Here is a 22,328-nt window from a genome sequence, read left to right as displayed (position 1 = left end):
AAAAAAAAAAAAAAAAAAAAAAAAAAAAAAAAAAAAAGAAAGAAATTATGTGATATGGAATTTGCTTCAAAATAATGTGGGAGGTCCAGGCATAGTGGCTCACACCTGTAATCCCAGCACTTGGAAGGCCAAAATGGGCGGATCACCTGAGGTCAGAAGTTTAAGATCAGCCTAGCCAACAAGATGAAACTATGTCTCTACTAAAAATACAAACAAAGAAATTAGCCAGGTGTGGTGGCGGGCACCTGTAATCCCAGCTACTCGAGAGGCGGAGGCAGGAGAATCACTTGAACCCAGGAGGGGGAGGCTGCAGTGAGCCAAGATCGCACGATTACACTCCAGCCTGGGCAACAAGAGCAAGACTCCATCTCCAAAAAACAAAAAGGGAAAGAAATTGTATATATTTGCAAAATTTCTTTTATTTGTTTTTTTATTTTTCACCTTCTCAACCAGCTTTTCCCGACTCCAGGAAGAACCAGGAAGAGAAGGTCTATTTGCAAAATTTCTTACAAATTAATAGGAAAAAGACAAACACCCCCCAAAGAAAAATGGGCAAAAGCAGTAACTCAAAAGGAAAAAAATAGCTAAAGAATGTAAATATAAATGCAAATTCAGTCAGTAAATACTACAAAATTCTCAAAAACTGTTTCCTTCTGCATTCATTTTGGGTTTTTTGTTTTGTTTTGAATTATTTTTTTATGGAGCTAGAGTCTCATTATGTTGCTCAATGCGAAAAGAATAGTCTTTTCAACAAATGGTTCTGGGACAACTGGACACCTACAGGCAAAGGAATGAAATGGGACCTCTACCTCACATCATATTTTAAAAATGAACTCAAAATGGACCAGGCACAGTGGCTCATGCCTATAATCCCAGCACTTTGGGAGGCCAAGGTCAGAGGATTGCTTGAGCCCAGGAGTTCAAGACCAGCCTGACTAACATGGTGAAACCCCCTCTCTACTAAAAATAAAAAAATTAGCCGAGCATGGTGGTACATGCCTGTAATCCCAGCTACTCAGGTGCTGGAGCATGAGAATTGCTTTAACCCAGGAGGCAGAGGGTGCAGTGAGCCAAGATCATGCCACTGCACTCAAGCCTGTGCTACAGAGCAAGACTGTGTCTTAAAACAAAACAAAACTCAAAATGTATCAAAGACCTAAATATAAGAGCTAAAACCATAAAACTCAAAGAAAACAAAGTTTACAAGTAAATCATCAGCATTCTAGATTTAGCAACAGTTGTTTTATTTTTTTTGACTTTTTTTTTTTTTGCTGGCATAACAAAATATAGCAAGTTTCTGATACAAGACAAGCAACCAAGAAAAAATAGACAAATTAGACTTAATGAAACAAAACTTTGTGCTTTAAAAGACACTATCAAGAAAATGAAAAAATTAAAGCCTATAATCAGTTGAATTATTTAAGAAAAAAAACTAAAAAAAAAAAAGTAAGTGAAAAAACCTACAGCATGAGATAAATATCTAAAAATCATCCATCTGATAAGAGTCTAGCATTTAGAACAAGCTCATCTAACCCACCATGGCCATGAGGGAGGACCAGGATGGCTTTGAATGTGGCCCAACACAAATTTATAAACTTTCTTAAAACATTATTAGCTTTTTTGGTAATTCTTTTTTTAGCTCATTGGCTGTCGTTACTGTTAGTGTATTTTATGTGTGGCCCAAGACAATTCTTCTTCTTCCAATGTGGCCCAGGGAAGCCAAAAGATTGGACACCCCTGACCTAGAATATAAAGAACTCCTTTAGCTGGGTGTGGTAGCGATATACCTTCAGTTCTAGGCATTCAGAAAGCTGAGTCGGGAGGATCGTTTGAGCCCAGGAGGCCAAAATGGTAGTGAACTATGATCAGACTACTGCACTCCAACCTGGATGATAAAGTGAGACCTCATCTTTAAAATAATTTAAAATAGGCCAGGTACAGTGGCTCATGCCTCTAATTCCAGCACTTTGGGAAGCTTGAGGTGGGCATATTACTTCAGTTCAGGAGTTTGACACCAGCCTGGGCAACATGGTTAGATTCCGTCTATACTAAAATACAAAAAAAATTAGCCAGGCATCGTGGGATGGGCCTGTGGTCCCAACCGTGGGATGCTGAGGTGGCAGGATCACTTGAGCCTGGGGTGGGGGCAGAGGTTGTGGTGAGTCAAGATGGCACCACTACCCTCCAGCGTGGGTGACAGAGCAAGATCTTGTCTCAAAAAAATACAATAAAATAAAGAACTCCTATAGCTCAACAATAAAAAGATAAATAATCAAAAGATTTGAATAGATATTTCTCCAAAGAAGATATATATATGACCAACAAGCTCATGTAAAGATGTTTGACATTGTTAGTCACTACTAACAATCCAAATCACAAATAAAACACTTATTTCTTAAGAGATTCTACTCAAAACAAACAAACAAACAAAAAACCACTATTTCATACCCACTAGGTTGGCTATTAAATAAGACGGATGATAAAAAAAAAAAAAAAAAAAAGTGCAGGCCAGGCATGGTGGCTCATGCCTGTAATCCCAGCACTTTGGGAGGCAGAGGCAGGTGGATCACTGGAGGTCACGAGTTCAAGACCAGCCTGGCAAACGCGACAAAACCCCGTCTCTACAAAAAATACAAAAATTAGCTAGGCGTGGTGACATACACCTGTAATCCCAGCTACTCGGGGGGCTGAGAGGCACAAGAATAGCTTGAACTGGGGAGGTGGAAATTGTAGTGAGCCAAGATGGTGCTACTGTATTCCAGCCTGGGCAACAGAGCGAGATTTTGTCTCTAAACAAACAAACAAACAAACAAAAAGTCCTGACAAGTATGTGGAGAAATTGGAAATTTCATTCACTTCTGGTAGAATATAAAATGTTATAGCCACTTTAAAAAGTAATTTGGAATTTAAAAAGTAACCAGGAATTCCTCACCTAAGTATATACCCAAGGGAAATGAAAACATGTTCACATAAAAACTTGTACATGGGCCAGGCGCAGACGTTCACGCCTGTAATCTCAGCACTTTGGGAAGCCAAGATGTGCAGATAACGGAGGTCAAGAGATCAAGACCATCTCAGCCAACATAGTGAAGCCCCATTTCTACTAAAAATACAAAAAAATTAGCTGGGCATGGGGGTGCACACCTGTAGTCCCAGCCACTCGAGAGGCTGAGGCAGGAGAATCGCTTGAACCCCAGAGGCAGAGGTTGCAGTGAGCTGAGATCATCCCACTGTACTCCAGCCTGGCGACAGGGAGACTCTGCCTCAAAAAAAAAAAAAAAAAAAAAAAATCAAAAAAACACTTGTACCTGAATGTCTACAGCAATAATATTCATAATAGCCAAAAAATTAAAACAACCCAAATGTCCTTCTACATGTGAATGGATAAACAAAATGTGAGATATATATAGATAGATAGATATATGCGTAATAAAATACTGGGCCACAAAAAGGAATGAAGTACCAATACATGCTACAATGCAGATAACCTTTGGAAACATTGTACTAAGCTTGAGGAGTCAAGCACAAAAGGCCACAAATTGTTATGATTCATTTATAAGAAAGGTTCAGAATAAACAAATCCACAGAGACAGAGTCTCTATGTGGCTGCCAGGGTTAGGGGACGCGAGGGACTGGGGAGTGATAATGGGTTCGGAGTTCTAGGATGATGAAAATGTTCTGGAATTAGATAGTTGTGATAGTTGTACAACCTTCTAATATACGAAAACCACTGAATTGTATACTTTCAAAGGGTTAAATTTATGGTATCTGAATTATTATCTCAAAAATAAATAGAAAAATAAAGGATAACCTTTTCTGCCTTCTAATTTTAATTTCATCACATGCATATTCTGCTGACATAAAAGAAATAATGCTGTCTGGGGCAAAGGCTCAGCTTAATGCCCGTCTTAACAAATGAAAAGAAACAAAATGGTCAAAAAGAAATAGTTAAAGATAAATTAAGGTACATTAAATTAATGGAACGTAACGAAAAAAAGAAAAAATAAATTAAAAAACTTTTTTTCAGACGGGTTCTTGCTCTGTCACCCAGGCTGGAGTGCAGTGGCATGAACTTAGCTCACTGCAACCTCTGCCTCTTGGTCTCAAGAGATCCTCCCAGCTAAGCCTTCCAAGTAGCTGGGACTACAAGGGCATGCCACCACCATGCCTGATTACTTTTTTTTTTTTTTTTTTTGGTAGAGACTGGGTTTCACCACATCACCCAAGCTGCTCTCGAACTCCTGGACTCAAGCAATCCACCTGCGTTAGCCACCCAAAGTGCCAGGAAAACAGGCAGTAAATCCCAGGTGAGCCACCTTGCCCAGTCCAGTACAGACTTTTTAAGTCAAAAAAGGATAGCCACAATATTCTATTGCTCTTTTCCCAAAGAAGAAAAAAAAAAATTAGACTGAAAACCAGTTCTAAGTTCTGGCCTCCAGACTGTAAGAAAATACATTTATTTTATTTAAACAACAACAACAAACAGGATGGGCTCATGCCTGTAAACCAAATACTCTGGGATGCTGAGATGGAAAGGTTGCTTGAGACCGGCAGTTCAAAACCAGCCCAAATGGTGAGATCCCATTTCTATAAAATAAAATAAACAAATAAAACCCAACCTTTAAAAACAGTAAAATTATGCCCACAGTAAGAGTCCATATTGATAAAAATTTATATACATATATATAAACATTAAAAAGTCAAAAAATATTTACATCAAACTGTTAACAGAAATTATATCCTAGTAGTAGTATATTGCAAGGGATATTTTTCTTCCTTTCGTTTAGGTGTATTTAGGGACAGTGGTATAAACACCACAAACAAACAAGAAAATAAAGGGTGAATAACTTCAAAGAACAAAGACTAAAATTTCAAACTTTATCACTAGCACTTTATTAACTCCAAGTTTCTGGAAATTAGCCAAAAGTCAACTAATTCTAGAATTAAAATATAATCCTATGTATTCCTATTCTTGCTTTGGCAGGAATGTACAATACCTGACAGTGCTAAGAGATAGGTTACTTTGACAAAATCGAAACAGGGGCTACAAAGGGCCAGTAAGGGAAAATTAAGGGACCAAGTCCCAGTTCTCAGTTCACAAAGCTGTTTAGATGAAACAATTTATTTCAGGATAGATTTGAAGATCAAGTATCTATTCTATAGAGTCTAAAAGTATTATTCAGGTATAAAAATACTGTAAGAAAACTTTACCACCAGCACCAACAAACCACTAACCACAGGTTTATTCCCTAAAATATAGCCAAGCCAACAGAATATAAACTATCCTCCTATGAAAAGACGGGACTCTCAATTTTGAAATAAACTCCGCAGTTTTACTTTCTTATGTTTTTAGAAAATGTGACTAAAGATCTACTTCATGCTAATAACTAGTTTCTAAGAAAAAGCAACATGTAAAGGAAACACTAAAAATTATTTCAAAGACAAAAAAAGTTAAAATGATACTGCTAAGAGTAAAACCAAGGAAAAACTTGAAAATTAAAGCCTTTCAAGTAATAATTTTAGAGATTTCTCATTGAGAAAGTTCAATACCACCAAGATGCTTTAAAATATAAAAAGTTAAAATTAGATAAGCCTATTTTTATTGGTTAATATGATTAGGCATAAAAAGTTATCACTACACATATTAGAATCGCTCAAATAAAAGTGTTAACACTAAATGCTAGCAAAGGATGCAGAGAAACTGGATAACTTACACATTGTTGGTAGGAATATAAGAGGATATAGTCATTCTAGAAAATAAATAGTTTAGCAGTTTCTCTAAAAACCAAAAATGTGGCTGGGCATAGTGGCTCATGTCTGTAATCCAAGCACGTTGGAGGCCAAGGTGGGCAGATCACCTGAGGTCGGGAGTTCAAGACCAGCCTGACCAACATGGTGAAACCCCGTCTTTAAAAAACAAACAAACAAACAAACAAACCAAAAATGCACTTACCATGTGATCCAAATATTTGGGCATTTATTCCCCCAAAATGAAAACTTCATATTCACATAAAAACATCTATATACTTGAATGTTTATAGCAGCTTTATTTGTAATAGTCGAAAAACTGGAAACCGTTCGTTCAACAAATAAATGGTTAAACAAATCGTGTGGCTCAGCCATACTATGGACTACTACTCAATAGTAAAAAGAAATTGGATGACTCTCAAAGGAATTATGGTAAAATAAAAAGCCAAAGTTACATTCTATATGATTCCATTTATATAACATTCTCAAAATGGCAAAATTACAGAGATGCAGAACAGATTAGTGGTTGCTGGAAGGGTGCATGCAGCTATAAAGCGGTAACATAGGGAGCCCTGAGGTGATGGAGTAGTTCTGTATATAGAACTATAGACTGTTAAAGTGACTATACTGATCTACACATGATAAAATTGCATATAATTATGCATACACACAAATACATGTGGAAATGGTGAAATCTAAAAAAGGCTTATGGATTGTAACAATGACAATTTCCTGGTTCTTGACATTAAACTATACTTGTATGAGATATTACCATTAAGATTAAACTTGGTAAAGGGAACACTGGCTCTCTGTACTATGTTTCACAACTTCCTATGAATATGTAATTATATCAAAATAGAAAGTAAAAAAAAAATTAGCAGGGTTATGTATGAGGGGGTTAATATAATAACAAATGGAAAACGTTTAGCATAGCATTTGAAACATGGTAATAAAGGCTTCCATTTTATTGAAACTTTTATTACATTAGATAATTTGGAAACACAGGTTTCTGCACTAAATATATACAACTATTTCAGCAAAAAAAAAAAAAAAAAGCATGTCTTGAGCTAGAATTCCTCAATTTTTCTTTTTTTGAGACAGGGTCTCTGTCACCAGGCTGGAGTGCAGTGGTGCGATCTCAGCTCACTGCAATCTCAGCCTCCAGGGTTCAAGTGATTCCCTTGCCTCAATCTCCCGAGTAGCGGGGACTATAGGCGCGCACCACCACGCCCGGCTAACTTTTTGTATTTTAGTAGAGACGGGGTTTCACTATGTTGGCCAGGATGGTCTTGATCTCCTGACCTCTTGATCCACCCACCTCAGCCTCCCAACGTGCTGGGATTACTGGTGTGAGCCACCGCGCCCGGCCAAATTCCTCAATTTAATTACCAAATATTATGTGAACTCTCTTGTGCACCTGGTAAGATTGTTTTCAGACAAAATTGTCCAAGTGAATATGGAACAATCACACAACGTAAATGGCTCAACATTCAGCTTTTTTCCCAAAAATCTTTAACTCAAATGTCGTTTACATCATCAAGTAACTTATCAGATGGAAATAAATGTATCATCTGCTGTGTGGTTCCAAATTAAGGAACAGTCTAGCTCAAACCCATCAACTTGAATATATATAATCTCTTACAAAAAAATAATTACATGTAATCTTAAGAATAGCCAAACAAACTTGAAGCCTTTTTGGCATTCCACGGCAGCTGAGTCCCTAACAAGTATTCTGGGGTGGAAAGAACATTCTACTGGCCATCCTCTGAATTCCTCATCAGAGTCTAGGCTGTATAGTCAGCTCTGTAGGAAACACAAAATACCGGGTGCTGGTAACTGGTCTCTAATTCTTCAAAAAAAAAAATCACCTTTGGCCTACAGTCCCTTCAAGATTACTCTATACCTATGTGTGTGTAAGTGATTAATATAGTCTCTAGTGTCGTGGGTGTGATCCTGAAATAGTTTCCACCACTAAATGTTCCTTTTAACAGAGTCAACAGAAGAGAGAATAGAAAGCTGTGTGAAATCATACAAAAGCTTGATTTTCTACTTTCCACAGAAAAAGTGACTTTAATTTTCTCAGCTTCAGCAGGTGCAAGAGTAGCTAACCATTAACATGATGTCTATACCCTTCCTGTGATATTCATAACACAGGTTGTTTGAGAACCAACAAATAAGGACCATCTGACCAGTTCAGTATTACCAAGGGAGCCTTTAAATTCTGTTCCCATGGACCCTTCTATGCTTCTACACTATAATTTGTTGGCAGGAATTTCACAGAATAAGTTGAGATATAAGGCCATCTGGCACACCAGGATCAGAATTTTTCTAATACACACCCCCATCCCTGACTTAGAATTTTCCAGTATCCCTTTCCCATCCTATCTTTCCTGTAATGTACTAAGCCTTTTGTGTGACCACTGGGTAGACAGACTCCAAAAAGTCACTAACTGTTTCTTTTTGCTTTTCAATAGTTAAAACTTCATGAGTGTTTAAAAAAAAGAATCCACAAAGACGAAGGGGGGAAAAAAAAAGTCTAAACACTGAAATGCCATGGTTAATGGTGACTGTTCACTGATCTCAGATTTTGGATAAAAGATGGAAATTGTGGAATGAAAGTTAAGTTAGTGGCCAGGCACGGTGGCTCATGTCTGTAATCTCAGCACTTTGGAAGGCTGAGGCAGGCAGATCACTTGAGGTCAGGAGTCTGAGACCATCCTGGCCAACATGGTAAAACCCCATCTCTACTAAAAATACAAAAATTAGCCAGTGTGGTGGTGGGTACCTATAATCCCAGCTACTCAGGAGGCTGAGGCAGGAGAATCACTTGAACCCAGAAGGGTCGAAGTTACAATGAGCCAAGATCACACCACTGCACTCCAGCCTGGGCATCAGAGCAAGACTCTGTTGCAATCAATCAATAAATCAAAGTAAAGGAAGTTAAGTTCATTAAACACAGTATACTAAATTTTGGGACATTCTTAAATATGAATTATACTGTTAGTGTAAAATCTACACTACAGAAAACCTAATGTCTTTTTAAAAGCACATTTCAGTACCCAAATCAGTAAAATTCAATAACCTGAAGGTTCCAGTTCACTAAGAAATACTGTGGGCTATATTTGCAAATGCGCAGAAATTAAACATAGCACAAATCACTTGGAACGAGGCCTCTAAATTCTTTCAAATTCAATCTACTTTTATCTGTCTGATTACTTTGGAGCCCAGCAGTAACACCAATCCCATTGATGATATTGTGTAGAAATAAGCAGAGACAGGCCTGGCATGGTGGCTCACGCCTGTAATACCAGCACTTTGAGAGGCCGAGGCGGGCAGATCTGCTGAGGTCAGGAGTTCAAGACCAGCCTGACCAACATGAAGAAGCCCCATCTCTACTAAAAATACAAAATTAGCCAGGCATGGTGGTGTATGCCTATAATCCCAGCTACTCATGAGCTGAGGCAGGAGAATCACTTGAACCTGAGAGGCAGAGGTTGTGGTAAGCTGAGACTGCACCATCGCACTCCAGCCTGGGCAACAAGAGCGAAACTCCATCTCAAAAAAAAAAAAAAAAAAAAAAAAAAGAGGCTGGGCGTGGTGGCTCACGCCTGTAATCCCAGCACTTTGGGAGGCTGAGGTGGGCGGATCACCTGAGATCAGGAGTTTGAAACCAGCCTGACCAACATGGAGAAACCCCGTCTCTACTGAAAATACAAAATTAGCCAGGCATGGTGGTGCATGCCTGTAATCCCAGCTACTTGGTAGGCTGAGACAGGAGAATCACTTAAGCCTGGGAGGTGGAGGTTGCAGTGAGCCACGTTCATGCCACTGCACTCCAGCCTGGACAACAAGAGTGAAACTCCGTCTGAGAAAAAAAAAAAAAAAAAAAAAAAGAAAGAAAAGAAAAACAAGCAGAGATAAGCCATAATGCAGTGCTAAAGAAAGGCATGAACATCTTGGGCTTACTGTGAGACGGCGAACAACGGGCACCAGAGGATGGCACATACAGGAGGATGCTGCCCCACAGCAGCGAGCAGCACTACATCTCAGCCCTCCAAATCTCAGCTCCCCACTAGCATATCCACCTATACATCTCCCTACTATCTTCTTCCCCAAACCAACAGTACTTCTAGCCCTTATTTCCAAAAAAAAAAAAAAACCCACTAGTATTTCCCCAGTCACTCAAGTTCAAAGCTATGATGTGATTATTAAATCCATTTAAGGAATGAGTCCTCTCCATCCTTACCCTGCAATGCCTCTCACATTCATTCTCCCTTCACATCCCCATTCCCACCAGCCTAGTTAAAGAAATTATACTTTAAACCCAAGTTTCCCAACAAGGTCTTGATGTCCCCACAGCCAAATCTGTACTCCAAAACATTGTTTTGAACAAGTCATCCAAGCCTTAAAAAAGCATCTACAGATCTGGCAGTGCAGCCAACAGAAACCTATCCTCATGGGCTTGGACAAACACCAAGCACCTTCCACAAGAAGTTTCTGGACCCAGGGCTCAAGACCAAGTTCTGCAAGTTCTCTGTGTTTGCTACTTTTTGCCATCCCCTCTTTCTCCACAGTGATCAACAATTAAACATTTCAAGAAAAAAGACTGTATGGCTTGTTTTCATGGACAAGCAGGAGCAGGTGGACAGCATCCTACACCATAGCCAGTCCTGGAGGGGAGCAACGCCCAAGAAAGAGAATCAGTGGAAGCAACTTAAAACATAAAAGGCCAGGCCAGGTGCAGTGGCTCATGTCTGTAATCCTGGCACTCTGGGAAGCCAAGGCAGGCGGATCACTTGAGATCAGGAGTTCAAAACCAGCCTGGCCAACAAGGTGAGACCCCATCTCTACAAAAAATTCAAATATTAGCTGGGCATGATGGCAGGCGCCTGTAACCCCAATTACTCAGGAGGCTGAGGCAGGAGAATTGTTTGAACCCAGGAGGCAGAAGTTGTAGTGAGCCAAGATTGTGCTACCGTATTCCAGCCTGGGTGAGAAAACAAGACTCTGTCTCAAAAAATAATAATAATAATACACAAATACATAAAAATAAAAGGCCAGGCATGGTGACTCATACCTGTAATCCCAACATTTTGCAACACCAGGGTAGGAAGATCACTTGGGTCTAGGAGTTGTAGGCCTGTATGGGCAACGTGGCCAGACCCTATCTTTACAAAAAATACGAAAATGAGCCAGGTGCGGTGGCACTTGCCTATAGTCCCAGCTACTAAAGAGACTGAGGTGGGAAGATCCCTTGAGCCTGGGAGGTCAAGGTGCTGTGACCCATAACCACGCCACTGCACTCCTGCCTGAGTGATGAACAAGACCCTGTTTCAAAAAAATTTTTTTAGTAAATTTAGGGCAGCACGGTGGCTCACACCTATAATCCCAACACTTTGGGATGCTGAGGCATGTGGATGGCAGAGGTTGCAGTGAGCTGAGATCACACCACTGCACTCCAGCCTGGGCAACAGAGCGAGACCCTGTCTCAATAAATTAAAATTTAAAAATAATAAAAAATAAATAATTTTTAAAAGCAAACAAAATCTATGGGTCTATGGGTACATGAAGAAGTCTGAGATGGTAAGGCCAAGAGAGTTTTGTTTTGAAGAAGACCTTAGGATAAAGTCTAATATCTTACTCTACATATTAAAGAAATGTCCATGTCATGTGTAAGAGGGAACACATAATAAAAAGAAAGTTAAACATAAATGGGCTATATTAAGAGCATGAAGTGAGTACCTTTGGGAATTCAGAGGAGAAACCAAAAACATCAAGGACTTAGGCAATGCAAGAGGTCAGCATTCTGAATAAGTCAACCAGTTTGGTTGAAGCAAAAAACACAAAAGACAGCTGCGAGAGACTGAATAGCTGTCCCATAGTTTTAATCCATTTTTCACATGCTTTCTGGTCTCCTCTCCCTATCTGCACTGTCAGTTCAGAGGCCAAGGACCACCACAATGTGTTAACCTATTAGCTAACTATCAGTCACACCTTAAGAATTCAGAAAACGGGGCCAGGTGCTGTGGCTCACGCCTGTAATCCCAGCACTTTGGGAGGCCGAGGTGGGTGGATCACCTGAGGTCAGGAGTTCAAGACCAGCCTGGCCATCATGGTGAAACCCCATCTTTTAAAATAAATAAATAAATAAATAAATAAAATTTAAAAAAAAAAAAAAGAATTCAGAAAACAACGGTCATAGTTTTAGCATATTTAATCTTAGAACAGCATAACATCAAGGTGTACTCTGAATTCAGACTTTCTTTAAATACCCGTATTAAAAACAGAAAAACTTCCTACTAAGGTTAAGAAATAAAGATACTGGCCAAGAATGGTGGCTCATTCCTGTAATCCCAGCACTCTGGAAGGCCAAGGTGGGAGGACTGCTTGAGGCCAGTTGAAGACCAGCCTGGGCAACATATAGAGGCTCCATCTCTACAAAAAGTATACATAAAAAAATTAGGTAGGCATGGTGACATGTGCCTATAGTCCCAGCTACTCCAGGAAGCTGAGGCAGGAGGATCACTTGAGCCCAAGAGTTAGAGGCTACAGTGAGCTATGATCACGTCACTGCTCTCCAGCCTAGGCAGCAGAGTGAAACCGTGTCTCAAAAAAAAGAAAAGAAAAAGAAGAAATCAGAATTCATGAGGCCAGGTGCCGTGGCTCACACCTATAATCCCAGAACTTTGGGAGGCCATGGCAGGCAGATCACTTGAGGTCAGGAGTTCAAGACCAGCCTGACCAACATAGAGAAACCCCATCTGTACTAAAAATATAAAATTAGCCGGGCATGGTGGCACACACCTGTAATACCAGCTACTTAGGAGGCCAAGGCAGGAAAATCACTTGAAGCCGGGAGGCAGAAGTTGCAGTGGGCCGAGATGGTGCCATTGCACTCCAGTCTGGGCAACAAGAACAAAACTGTCTCAAAAAAAAAAAAAAAAAAAAAAAAGAAAGAAAGAAAGAAATCAGGATACATGAATCAAAGCAAGAATTTCTAAGCACCCAGACACTCTTAATACTCTTGGGAACTGTTTAATGTATTTTTTGAAACTAGGAGGTCTCAGAATTGAAAATTTCTTTTAAAAAAATTTAACTACTGACATCCTCTAAAGGAGGAGGCAAAAGAATGGAAAATCTGGTGAAGTGATAAGCAGTTTTTAAAGAGGTTTACAATCAGTTTTTAAACAGTAATCCCTCTGGGAAATGAAAATTCCTCTCCTAATCCCTTTGAGGGCAATATATTTGAATCAGGAACAAGAACATCTTGCTTCTATCTAAGTACAAATATGAACCTTTTAGAGTATCTTCTGCATTAAATACCAAGTAGAGGAGAGGACAATTTCTAATTTATCAAAAAATAAGCATCTTGGACTTATATCTAGACACATACAAAGAGGTAAAATGCAATTAAGGAACTTCAAGGTTTTAGTTGACAGTGATTACTTAACTGGAACTTACTCCTGTGAAATGAAACTACCAGAACTCCTTAACATCAATTGCTTGTCACTAAACCACAGGTTTACGCTTAGACTTGGAAATGCTAACAGGATGGAACCACAAGCCTTTAATAAAACAAAACGTGATGACCATGGAGAGCGCCCTTGAAGCTTAGTAACAGAGGACTCAACACTAAAAGGGTTCCCTTTCTGGAATGTGAGGGCAGGTTTGACATGTACCATAGCACCAGTCCCAAAACGTTTGACTGCATTTTCCACAAAAGGTGGGAGTTGTAATAGTAGCATAGAGCAGACACCAGCCCACTGGAAGCAGATGGAACCCACCAACTCATTTTTCCCAGACCTTCAAAAAGGTACACAGAACTCACTCTCTCAGCCAAAGCAGGGCAGATCTGAATGAATAAATCCAGGAAAAGGTTCACATGGGATTACTAATTGGTAATTTCATTTGCATCCCAAAGCCCTCAATGTAAAACAGAACCTGAAAAATGAAAAGCAATTTGAAAGCCAGTTCTCCCTACTCAAACAAAACACACACACACACACACACACACACACACACACACACACACGACCCAAAGCTTTGCAAAACAAGTAAGACTCAGTAACCTATTCCAGCACAGAGACTCTTCTGAAGGGAGATCTAGCTGGAAACATTCCCTGCTTATGTACATAATTCACTAGGGGTCAGGTAAGATTCCATTTTGTAAGAGCTGAACTTTAAACAGAAAGTCACCAGTGGTGCAACATTCACTCATTAGCATAAATCTCTAACCCCTAGAATGAAAAGCATTGGCTGCTGTGCCAGGATGACAACTTTACAGTGAGAAGCTGAAACCGCGGACCATGAACTCCTGGAAAGTTCTATCAGGGCCTCAGAAGAAGAGCTCACCATCTTTACCAGCCTAAACTTAGCGGTCACCCATCTCAAGCCACCCTCTCGACAGACAGGACATCTGTAACATAGGAATTTAAAAAATAAATAAATATAAAAAGATGGGCCAAAGGGTCAAGAGCAGGCGATGCCTTACAGGGCTGACACGATTGCTGTCTGGGACTGGGGGAGGGGGAGGAGCATTCTGGATGTTTCTATTCTTGGCAAGGAAAGCACCTCCGGGTCCTGCACCATCCAAAAACACTCGCACACCAATGTTCTCAGGGAATGAATGATATGCCAGTACTAAGCGGCCTCATCTTGAATTGTGATGATGGGGACAAAGGTGTGGAGGGCTGGAGGGGACGTCTGGAGGGGTTTATGTGTTTCACTAAGGGGGATGGGAGGAGAGTGAATGGATAAAGGAGGGACCTGGGGAAAGTGTGGACGATTAAGAGGGAGGAGAGGAAGGTGTGGACGACTAAGGGAGGCAGTAGGGTGGAGGGTGGGGACAGCTAAGGTGGCTTGGGGAAAGGGGTGAACGGCTGGCGGCGGGGGATGGCCAGCAGCCCATCTTGCACCAGCAGCGAAAGCAGGCGGTGGGGGTGGCCGCTCCCAGACCCCCGCATCCCTCCTCTGTGGGCGTGTGCCCGGCTGCGCGTCCACACCGCCAGGCCACCGGGCCGCAGGGCCAGCACTCACCCCACGACTCCCTGGTTGTAGTTCCTCCGTTTCCACGGGGTCCCGCTGTACACGACCCCGCCGCCGTCAGCTCGGCCGCCCCCCGCGGCTCGCCCGCCACTGGGCTGCAGCAGGCTGTAGTTGAGTCCGTACGTGCTGGCCTTGTTGTCGCGCTTCCTCTTGTTGCTGCTGCCCGAGGCCGGGTCAGCAGGATCGGCAGCGGGGACGGCGACCGAGGAGTGCGGGGATGAGGCCGCCGAGGGAGACGAGGCCGCCGAGGAGCCCGCTCGGCGGGCCCAGGCCCCAGGCTGGTGGTGGTTGTTGTTGTTGTTGGTCGTCTCTAGGGGCAGGAAGTCCCGCTGCTCCGCGGGCAGCGCGTGGCCGCCCAGCAGGCGCTCCCCGGAGCGGTACATGCCGGCCGGGGCCGGGGCCGGGGCCGCGCCGCCGGGGCTGCCGGTGCTGCTGCCGCTCCCGCCGGTGGCCGTGCTGCTGCTGCTGCTGCTGCTGCTGCCGCCGCTCGCGCTGCCGCTGCTGTGACAGTGGTGGTTGAAGTAGAGGTTCCTCAGCCCCTGGGTCGTCTCCCAGATCTGCATCCACAGACTGTTGGACGGTCCGAGCTGCTCTGGCTGGAACCAGGCGATCCTCGGATCCATCAAACGGCGGCGGCCGCTGCCCCCGCCCCTCCCGGCCGCCCGCAGGGCCGCCGCCGCCGCCGCCGCCTCAGGCGCACGCCCGGCCTCGGCTGCTGCTGCTGCTGCCGCTGCCGCTGCCGCTGCTACTGCTCGGGGCCCGCCGCGGGCTGCGCGATCGCGCAGGGAGCCGGGCCGGCGCCGGCGGCTTCGCTCCCGCCCTCGGGGGCTCCGCGGGCCCTCCCCCCCTCCCTCCGCCCCTCCGCCGAGCCCCTGTCACTGGGGTCCCCGTGCAAATGGCGGCGGCGGCGGCGGCTTCACAGAAGGGCGAGCAGCAGCGGCGGCGGCGGCGGCGGCGGCAGCGGCGGCGGCGGCGGCAGCGGCTGCGGGACGCGCCTGCTCCGTAGGGTCCTCGCTCCTCCGGCCCCGGGGCGGGGCCTCTGCCGGCTCCGCCCCGCTCGCTCCGCCCCGCCCCCTCCCCGCCCTCCCGCGCTCGTCCCGCCCCCGCCGCTCCGCGCAGCAGCCCTGGAGGCCGCGCGGTGCGTCACAGAGGCCGCGGCGCGGCGCGGCGCGACGGGGCTACAACCGCCCGACCCAACCGTCCCTGCGCCGGCCGCGGAGGGGGCCCACGTACCTGGGCGTCTGGGAGCCTCTGACGTGCGCGCGGCTCCTCCGCCTCGGCTTCCCCAGCGCTGAGACTGCGCGAGACCGCAAGGAGGTTGCCGCCCGCCCCGCCGGGAGCACGTTGTGGGAGGTGCCGCCCCGCTCCTCGCCCCTCCCCTCCCTGCGGCCGCCCCACCTCGGCCCTCCCAGCCCTTCCAGACGTCTTGGCTTCTGCCTGCTTTCTAAAACACTTTCTTTTTAAAAAACAACCTAAAACACTTTCTATGGTGGGGTGGGGACACGCCCCCCCGCCCGATCGTGTGCCCCGGGGTCCTGACGCGGGCTGCGCGAGAGCCTGCGTCCCGCCCTGCTGCACCCCGGGCCGGGGTGGGGGAGCCGCAGGGTTCCGCGGGGGATCCCTCACCCCGGCCAGAGGCCACAGAAACCTGACCCCCATGCATAGCCCTGGGGGAGGCCACTAAGACTGAGAGTGTGAGCCACGGGCTGAAAGCCACAGCCACGCACTCAACCCACTTTACAGGAGCACACGCAAACACGTGTAGATGCACAGAGAAGCTGACACTCCTGCGCGGTGTAGCAAAGACGCTCTTCTGCCCCAAGGTGCACCAACAATCTTAGCTCTCCTGAGTTCAGCATTAAATTTTAAGAAAACCCCAAACCTTTTAAGCCTAAAATGAAGATCATATTGTTAACATCAGCAGACACTGTCCACTAGGTGGTTATTTGCATATCTTTCCAGTCTCTAGTTAAAAAGACAAGGAAAGGGGAATGTTAAGCATTTTATATCAAGAAACAAAAAGAGTAAGTGAACAGCTTTTTTGCGTGCCCTTTAAGGTTGGTCCAAAGTCCAGAACAAGTCTCTGATGCCTGATATTGGCCTTCTATTTTGGGAGCTCAATATCCTGGAAAGTTTTTATGCCAAATAATGAAAAACTATTTACCAAAGAACTAAGTATCGCTCTACCTTTCTCCTTTTGAGACTAAATCTTGGTCTGTCATCTGGAGTTCAGTGACTCGATCACAGCTCATTGCAGGCTCCGCGACTCGGGTTCAAGCGATCCTCTTGCCTCAGCCTCTGAGTAGCCTGGACTACAGGCGCGCGTCAATACGGCATACAGACGAAGTCTCTGCGTTGCGCAGGCTGGTCTGGAACTCCTGGATTTAAGCGATCCTCCCACTTCAGACTCCAAAACTGCTGGGATTACAAGGGGTGGGCCACCACGCCTGTCCTTATCTGTTGTTGTTGTTGTTGTTAAAAGAATACATAGTATGACCATAACATATGGAAAACACACGAAGACCATTCAGCTGCAAACAGCAGCTTCCTTGGTAGTGTGTGCAGCCTGTTTCTTGTATTGGCTGCTCTAAGGGACCTTGGAGATAGGCCTTTCAGATGTATGTTCCTGTCTCTGACCTTGCACTACCCCAATGTAGCCTCCAGAGAGGTATTCACGGTGCCTTTGGAAAGCCCCAGGACACTGGCCAGGGTTCACATTGGCCAAGTTATCATGTCCATTGGCACTAAGCTGCAGAACAAGGAGCATGTGATTGAGGACCCTGCACAGGGCCAAGTTCAAGTTCCTTGGCCTCCAGAAGATCCACATCTCAAAGAAGTGGGGCTTCACCAAGTTCAATGCTGATGAATTTGAAGACATGGTGGCTGAGAAGTGGCTCATCCCAGATGGCCGTGGCGTTAAGTACATCCCCATTGTGGCCCTCTGCACAAATGGCGTGCCCTGTACTTTGAGGGCTTCTACTGTGCTGCCCTCTCTTAATACTCACTAATAAATCCTACTTCCTATCCACCAAAAGAAACAAAAAAAATTCTTTGGAATTTTGTTTCATTCTATTTGATTTTTGCTGCTGCTTTACTGTAAATCAGTATTAAAAGTTTTCTCTGGCCGGGTACAGTTGCTCACGCCTGTAATCCCAGCACTTTAGGAGGCCAAGGCAAGCAGATCACCTGAGGTCGGGTGTTCCAGACCAGCCTGACCAACATGGAGAAACCCCATTTCTACTAAAACTATGAAATTAGCGGGGCATGGTGGTCCATGCCTATAATCCCAGCTACTTGGGAGGCTGAGGCAGAGGTTGCATGAGCTGAGATACTGCCATTGTACTCCAGCCTGGGCAACAAGAGTGAAACTGTCTCAAAAAAAAAAAAAAAAAAAAGAAAGAAAAAGAAGAATGTTTTCTCTGAATGAAATTTGCTATATACAAATTATTACATAGCTAGGAAAATAAGTAGCAGTATTTTTTATGTTATTCACACTGACAAAAATAAAACATTGTATAGAAATAGATTTTGTTTGATAACTTCATATTTGTTTTAAAAATTCAATCTCAGCCAGGCACAGTGGCTCATGCCTATAATCCCAACACTTTGACATGCCAAGGCAGGCAGATCACCTGAAGTCAGGAGTTCGAGACCAGCCTGATTAACATAGAGAAACCCTGTCTCTACTGAAAATACAAAATTAGCTGGGCATGGTGGTGGATGCCTGTAATCCCAGCTACTCAGGGCTGAGGCAGGAGAATCAGTTGAATCCAGGACGCAGAAGTTGCAGTGAGCCAAGATCGTGCCATTGCACTCCAGACTGGGTGACAGACCTAGACTCCATCTCAAAAAAAAAGTAAACAAATAAATGAAAATTAAAAGTTAGGTGTGCTTGGAGGAGGGGTGCCTGCAGTCCCAACTACCGGGGAGGCTGAGGTGGGAGTATGGCTTTAGCCCAGGAGGTTGAGGCTACAGTGAGCCATGTTTGTGCCACTGCACTCCAGCCAGAGCGAGATCCTGTCTCAGAAATAAAAATGACTGGGCGTAGTGGCTTACGCCTGTAATCCCAGTACTTTGGAAGGCTGAGGAAGGAAGATTGGTTGAGCCCAGAAGTTCAAGACCAGCATGGGCAACACAGCAAGATTCTGTCTCAAAAGAGAAGAAAAGGAAATAAAGGTAATAATTTTAAATCTATTTCCTTAAATTCTGCTTGAAAAAAAAAAATTCAGGAGAGGCATAGTGGATTACACCTATAATCCCAGCACTTTGGGAGGTTGACGGGGGAGGGTGGCTTGAGGTTAGAAGTTTGAGACCAGTCTGGGCAATATAGCAAGACCCTGGCTCTAAAATTAACAACAACAAAAAAAGAATTTAATAAGAAATTTAAAAAAAATTCAATCTCAAGACACAAGATTGGGGAAACATTCTTCTTTTTAATTCAAACAAGAAAAATGGAAAGCTCAAAAAACTAAACATTATTGGCCAGGTGCGATGGTTCATGCCTGTAATCCCAGCACTTTGGGAGGCCAAGGCAGATGGATCACTTGAGGTCAGGAGTTCGAAACCAGCCTGGCCAACGTGGTGAAACTCCATCTCGACCAACAGTGCAAAAATTAGCCAGGCGTGGTGGCACACACCTGTGATCTCAGCTACTTGGGATGCTGAGGCAGGAGAATCTCTTGAACCCAAGAGGCAGAGGTTGCAGTGAGCCAACATTGCACCACTGCACTCCAGCCTGAGTGACAGCGAGATCACATCTCAAAAAAATAAAAGATTTATTCAGATGTTCTGGAACACATTAAACACCACTAATATCTAAGATTTTTCAAGGTACTCAAAATTAGTAATAGCATATGCAAGAAATTTCACTTGTTATATTTGAGTACTGATTTCCTCAGGCAAAGGTTAAGAACTACTAAAGTATTGGCAAAATGACAAAATGAGTTAACGTACATAAAAATAGTTTGTAGGCTGGGTGCAGTGGCTCAAGCCTGTACTTCCAGCACTTCTGGAGGCCAATGTGGGCACATTGCTTGAGCTCAGGAGACCAGCCTGGGCAACATGGCAAGACCTCACCTCTATAGAAAAAAAATATATATAAATAACTTTATGGCCAGGCGCAGTGGTTCACGCCTAAAATTCCAGCACTTTGGGAGGCCGAAGTGAGCAGATCACTTGAGGTCAGAAGTTCAAGATCAGCCTGACCAACATGGTGAAACCCCATCTCTACCAAAAGTACAAAAAACTAACCAGGCATAGTGGCATGTGTCTGTAATTCCAGCTACTTTGGAGGCTGAGGCAGGAGAATCACCTGAACCCAGGAGGCAGAAGTTGCAGTGAGCTGAGATCGTGCCACTGAATTCCAGCCTGGGCAACAGAGGGAGACTGTCTCAAAAAACGACAAGGCAGTACTGTGCTCATTCACCTGGAAAGAACGCATCTTGGATAGCTCTGTAACTTATCCTTGTTTCAAGGCCTTCAGCAAATTTTGGTTGAATGTCTATCATCCATGCAGAATTGAGCTAATTGCTTTAGAGAAGATAAATAAGCAACCAGGGCCTTTGGCTGCCTTCCATGAATGTCCTGTCTGGTTGAAGAGGCAAAAAGAAGTAAATATTTAAACTTAAATTGCAATTCATTCAATTAATTTAATAAATATGGTCTTGAGCAACTATTCGATGCCAGATTCTGGGGATACAGCAACGAACAATGCTGATAAGGTCTCTGCCCTGGTAGACCTAGTTTGCCAGTGAGCAAGGAAAGCCTATAAAGTCAGACAGTGGTAAATGTGATGAAGAAAAAGAAGGCAGGCTAAAGGACAGTGACAATATGCTATTTTTAGATGGGCTAATCAGGGAAGGCTGCTCTGAGGAAGCGATATTTGAGCCGAGCTGTAAGCAAAGGAGTAGGCTGTGACCATCTAAGGAATGGTCCTTTAGACAGAGGGGACGGCAAACACCAAGGCCCTGGGTCAGGAACGTGCTCTGTGCACAACATGATGAGGCACTGTGATTGAGTGTCAGATGTGTGCCGTGGTATAGAATCATAAAGCATGTCTTCTGGAAGGTACCTTAAAAATCATTCAGCTTGGGCCGAGCGCGGTGGCTCATCCCTGTAATCCCAGCACTTTTGGAGGTCTAGGTGGACAGATTGCATGAGCCCAGAAGTTCGATACCTCCCTGGACAACATGTTGTTTCTCCTAAAAATACAAAAAATTAGCCGGACATGGTAGCTTGTGCCTGCAGTCCCAGCTACTCGGGAGGCTGAGGTTGGAGGATCACTTGAGCCTGGAAGGTGGGGGTTGCAATGAGCCAAGATCATGACACTGCACTCAAGCCTGAGTGACAGAGTGAGACCCATTTAAAAAAAAAAAAAAATCATTCAGCTCCCTGGACATGCTGGCACAAACCTGTCATAGCTACAGGGGAGGCAAAGGTGGGAGGACCCCTTGAGCCTAAGAGCTAGAGACCAGCCTGTGCACCCCATCAATTTTAAGAATAAAAAAATTTTAAAGAAATAAGAATTATGCAGCCCAAAGTAAAACAGTTGGGTATTTTGCATACACAAAAATGTACAGTTAACCCTTGAACTACTCAGGGTTGGGGCAATGACCCTAGCAGCACAGTTCAAAATCGGCATATTACTCCAAGAATATTATGGAAAAAACAAAGAAAGAAAATTGGCATATAACTATTTTGTTTTGTTTTGTATTTCTTTCTTTTTTAAATTTTTTTAGTTTTTTTAACTTTTTTTTTTTTAAAGGCACAGGTTTTTTTTTTCTCTTCTTCTTTTTTTGATTTTCTTTTTTTTTTTTTAAGACAGGGTTTCACCATGTTGGTCAGGCTGGTCTTGAACTCCCGACCTCAGGTGATCCGCCTGCCTTGGCCTCCAAAGTGCTTGGATTACAGGTGTGAGCCACCACAGCACAGTCTTACTCTGTTACCCATGCTGGAATGTAGTGGCATGATAATGACTCACTGCAGTCTCAGCCTCCTGAGCTCAAGTAATCTTCCTGCCTCCGCCTCCTGAGTAGCTGGGACTGCAGATGTGTGCCACCAAGCCTGCCTAACTTTTTGTTTTTTGTAGAGATGGGGTCTTGCTATATTGCCTAGGTTGGTCTTAAATGTCTGGGTTCAAGCAGTCCTCCCACTTCGGCCTCCCAGAATGTTTGGATCACAGGTGTCAGCGACCACACCTGGCTGGCATATAACTTTTGATTCCTCAAAATTTTAACTACAAGACAAGCATGGTGGCTCAAGCCTGTAATCCCAGCACTGTGGGAGGCCGAGGTGGGAGGATTGCTTGAGACCAGGAGTTCAAGGCTTCAATGAGCTATGATCATACCTCTGCATTTTAGCCTGGGCAACAGAGATCCTGTCTCTAAAAAAAAAAAAAATCCTTGGCCGGGCGCGGTGGCTCAAGCCTGTAATCCCAGCACTTTGGGAGGCCGAGGCGGGTGGATCATGAGGTCAAGAGATCGAGACCATCCTGGTCAACATGTGAAACCCCGTCTTTACTAAAAATACAAAAAAAA

At 44.0% G+C, this 22,328-nt stretch overlaps 1 protein-coding gene and 1 pseudogene across 3 annotated transcripts in view; one reads left to right on the top strand and one right to left on the bottom strand.

Moving 5' to 3' along the window:
* Window positions 1–15,468, bottom strand: part of TENT4B (terminal nucleotidyltransferase 4B) — a 76,874-nt gene extending 61,406 nt beyond the window's left edge. For 2 of the 3 annotated variants that reach the window (XM_032255683.1, XM_032255682.1), the window contains exon 1: window positions 14,785–15,467. In XM_032255683.1, the coding sequence (XP_032111574.1) occupies window positions 14,785–15,416 (632 nt within the window). In that variant the 5' untranslated portion in view covers window positions 15,417–15,467. Of the gene's footprint in view, window positions 1–14,784 lie in introns of all 3 variants that reach the window. The other variant, XM_032255684.1, reaches the window with a different exon arrangement.
* Window positions 15,469–17,317: 1,849 nt separating this feature from the next.
* LOC116534961 lies at window positions 17,318–17,402 on the top strand (annotated as a pseudogene).
* The last annotated feature ends 4,926 nt before the right edge of the window (window positions 17,403–22,328 follow it).

Source organism: Sapajus apella, unplaced genomic scaffold (genome assembly GCF_009761245.1).
Source record: "Sapajus apella isolate SASKATOON/1434 unplaced genomic scaffold, GSC_monkey_1.0 scaffold90, whole genome shotgun sequence".
NCBI classification, from domain to species: domain Eukaryota; kingdom Metazoa; phylum Chordata; class Mammalia; order Primates; family Cebidae; genus Sapajus; species Sapajus apella.
This window is presented reverse-complemented; position numbering and strand designations above follow the sequence as displayed.